Source organism: Fulmarus glacialis, unplaced genomic scaffold (genome assembly GCF_000690835.1).
Source record: "Fulmarus glacialis isolate BGI_N327 unplaced genomic scaffold, ASM69083v1 scaffold23822, whole genome shotgun sequence".
In the NCBI taxonomy this organism is placed as follows: domain Eukaryota; kingdom Metazoa; phylum Chordata; class Aves; order Procellariiformes; family Procellariidae; genus Fulmarus; species Fulmarus glacialis.
Genome location: NW_009198288.1, coordinates 1157 through 4599, shown reverse-complemented (window position 1 = coordinate 4599; position 3443 = coordinate 1157). Strand labels below are relative to the sequence as shown.

General features: G+C 58.6%; 1 protein-coding gene across 1 annotated transcript in view; it reads left to right on the top strand.

Annotated features, from left to right (window-relative positions):
- DEF6 (differentially expressed in FDCP 6 homolog (mouse)) overlaps positions 1–1547 on the top strand; it is a gene marked incomplete at its 5' end in the record, with an annotated part of 7278 nt that extends 5731 nt beyond the window's left edge. The window contains 4 exons of the mRNA XM_009572827.1: positions 3–34; positions 239–437; positions 860–950; positions 1185–1547. Coding sequence (XP_009571122.1) covers positions 3–34; positions 239–437; positions 860–950; positions 1185–1396 — 534 coding nt within the window. The remainder of the gene's footprint in view (positions 1–2; positions 35–238; positions 438–859; positions 951–1184) is intronic.
- Positions 1548–3443: the final 1896 nt, after the last annotated feature.

The following is a 3443-nucleotide window of genomic DNA, read 5'->3' as shown; positions in this document are numbered from 1 at the left end:
AGGATGAGGAATCCGTGAGATACGCGCAGGCCAGGTAGGACCAGGGCATCCCTGCTCCTCCTCGACCAGTCCCACTCCCAGGGGACTGGCTGGGCGTGGGGACACGCTCCCCAGGGCAATGCAGTGCTCCCCCGGGTACTGGGGTGTGCTGGTGACTTCCCAGTATGCCGGAAGGGGTGGGGGAAGCTGGTGGATGAAGTGCAGAGGGACATCCTCACCTCTTGCTCTTCCTTGACAGGCTACTGGCTGAGGAAGAGGAGAAGCTGAAGCAGCTGATGAAGCTGAAGGAGGAGCAGGAGGAATACATCATCAAAACTCAGCGGGAGAAGCAAGTCCTCAAGCAGGAGATGGAGAACAAGAACAAGTGTCTGGAAGAGGCGCAGAAGCAGCTGGAAGAAGTGAGAGTGAACAGGCAGCGGGTGGACCAAGACGTCATGGTGAGCATCACATCAGTGCCACATCTCTTCACGCTGCGAGCCCCGGGGGACTTCCCAGCCCTCCCTGAGTCACCTCCACACTGGGGAGGACCCAGCAGCGTTGGGGACAAAGCTGGCATTGCCTCGGGGGTTTTCTGAGCTGTGCCATGCACAGGCACGGGGTGATTCCATGGCCGAGATGGGACAAGCGTGTCCTGCCCCGGGGGGACAGCGCTGGTGTCCAGAGCAATGTCGACAGTGGGAGTGTGTGGAGGGGGGAGGATTGAAGGAGGAGCAGAAGACCTAGAGGAGGGTGAACTGGGTCTCCATCCCAGAGGGAGCCTCCAACCCAGGCTTACTCAGGGAAGGGAAACTCCTGCCCACGGTCCCGGGTTGGGGGCTGACAGGCGGCCGGCTCACCCCTCTCCTCGGTCCCCTCGCAGGCGGCTCAGCGGAAGTTGCGACAGGCCAGCACCAACGTCAAGCACTGGAACGTCCAGATGAACCGATTGATGCACCCCATCGGGCCGGGAGGTAGGAGACCGGCCATCACCCCCTCCCCTGCCCCTCCTGAGCACAGCCATGCTGAGGCACAAGCCCAGTCTCCCACCCATCTTCCCCTCTTTGGGGGCATCCGGGGGCTGGAAGGACCCCCATCTTTCAGAGAAGATACCCCAATGCCTCTCGCAAGGAGAGACCCTGCACCCCTTAGCTGAAAGGTCAATTTGGACCCCAGGTAAACAATCTTCTTTTTCTGTCCGTCCCCAGACAAGCGTACAAACGTGAGCGGAGGAGGATTCGTTGGCTACCAACCCCTCCTCTCCCAGAGAGATTCCTCCCTCAAACTCAAGCAGAAAGTGGAGGATAAAGGTAGCGACCCCACAAGGGACAACAGCAAGGAAAACGTGAGCAACGGTGGGAACAGCGGCGTGCCGCCGTGTCCGGATGCGGACACCATGGCCACAGAGCCCACCAACTAGCCCAGCAGGATGGCAGAGCCCAGCAGGGAACTGAGAGTCCCAGCACGTCCCTCCGAGCGGACGCAGTCAATACGGCCCTCTCTGGATGGAGACAAGTGGGGACCAGCACAGAGCCTATAGGTGACTACATATAAGGCAGAGATGCTCCCATTTTCTTCAGGGAAGGGCTGCAGCCACGATGTGCCAGGAGGCTCAGACAGCCCAACGCTGGGGAGAAGGCAGCGAGGCCATCTCCTCTGGGCTGCCCAGGTGTGGGACCTGGACTCAACTCCCCAGACTCTGGTTTCCACCCTGCCTAAAAAAAAAAAAAGCCACCGGTGCGTCTGGAGCACGTGGCCCAGGGCTACAGTTCCCCCTTGGTTTCTACCAGCAACCCTTCTGCATCGCCTGCTGCACCCCTGGGTGCGTGGCCCTGCAACGGCGGCTGCCGGAGAAGCCTTGGCAGACTAAGCGGTGCCTTCTCGCCGCCCCCGCAGAAAGGCCGGGGTGTCCTTAACTAACACGTGCATTCCCTGAAAGTGGTTGTTAGTCACTGGAGTCACGTAGATCTTAGCAGAAACCAACAAGCAATAAAGCTTTTGGAGCCGCTGACCCGCAGACCTCCTTCCCCGCACATCTGTGGCCCTGCAGGCACCAGACCTCCTTCCTCGGCAGTGTGGGGTTTTGATTCCCGCTGTAGAAAAGAGCCCATTAAAAGAAATCAGACACCACCCGTGGAAAGATGTTCCACCAGTGGATTTTGGGTTGGTCTGTGGAAGGCCAAGAGGGACACAGATGCTGGTGAACTGGCCGTAGACGATGAACTGGGTGGCAGGGCTGACACAGGGGTATCTTCTGGAAGGGCCAACACCTCCTTAGGATTAATTAAGTACTTACATAGGAAGGTAACGGTGCTCTGGGCTTCGTTTAGGTCTTTGCCCTTGGACTGCAATACTCCCCATGCCAACATCAGGGTTAGTTTTTCCAAGCACCTCTGTTTAAATACATTCCCATTCACCTGTCACTTTGCGGTCTTTATTGTAGGGGGTACAGAGCCCCCGATCACATAAGGGTCCCCTCTGGAAAAGACGCTGGTAGCAAGCCCTGCATCAAACCCCAGTTCACAGTTGCTCACCCTGATTAACTGCAGTTCGTTAGGGAGATTACAATCTATTTCCTACTCGTGCGGCTTTCAGCATTTGATCACACAGCTCTTCCCCCCCCCCAGTTTTTACAGTGTTCCTTTTTTTTTTTACAATTATTTTTCATTATGCCTGACTGTGAGAGAGGCCGGGTGCCAGTGGAGCAGTGCGGCTGCCCCGGAACAAAGTGGCTCTGTGTGCCCAGGAGGGTGACTGCGTGGCCCCATGCCCCAGTCCCACGCAGCCTCGCCGACGCACAGGGAGGGGTCGGGTGGCTGCAGCCCTCGCGGTGATGGCCGTGGTGGCCCTGGCCCCGCAGGAGCTGCAGGTCAAATTCATCACCTCTCCTCCTCCTTCCCACTGCACTGGGATGCAGCAGGGTGGTCCTGAGCAGCGGCATGGCTCCTACAGCCCCATGCAGTCCCCATGCAGATTTGGGGTCCCTGCCTGACCCTGTGCCATCCTGGCCGGTCCACTTGGACACACGGAATCCCTCCACTCTGCACAGGTTTTCTGGTGGAGCGAGACCTTCGCAACATACTGCACCAGAGGCTGGGGCTCTGTCTTTCATTGAGGCACGTGGGGGCTGTGGTACGAATCGCTGCAGCCTCGCGGGTGACCCCGGCAAAGTTGCTTGTTGCTCCCTGCGATCCGCAGGCAGAGCAAGAATGGGGAGTGTGCCAAATGCCAGTCTCTACTGGGAAGGAAATGTGCTGGGTGGAAGTGCACTGATGGGAGATGGCATCCTTGTCAGCTTCGTTAACTCAATGTCGTCCCTGATCAGGCATCAGGACAGGTACGAGCCACACCACACCTAGGCAGGGAGGAAAAGGGCCACCTCCACCCGTCTCTGTGGCTCCGTGCCACAGCCTTGTCGCAAGGGCTCTCATCCTGTGCACAGCTCCCAGGAGACGTGGGGCCGCATC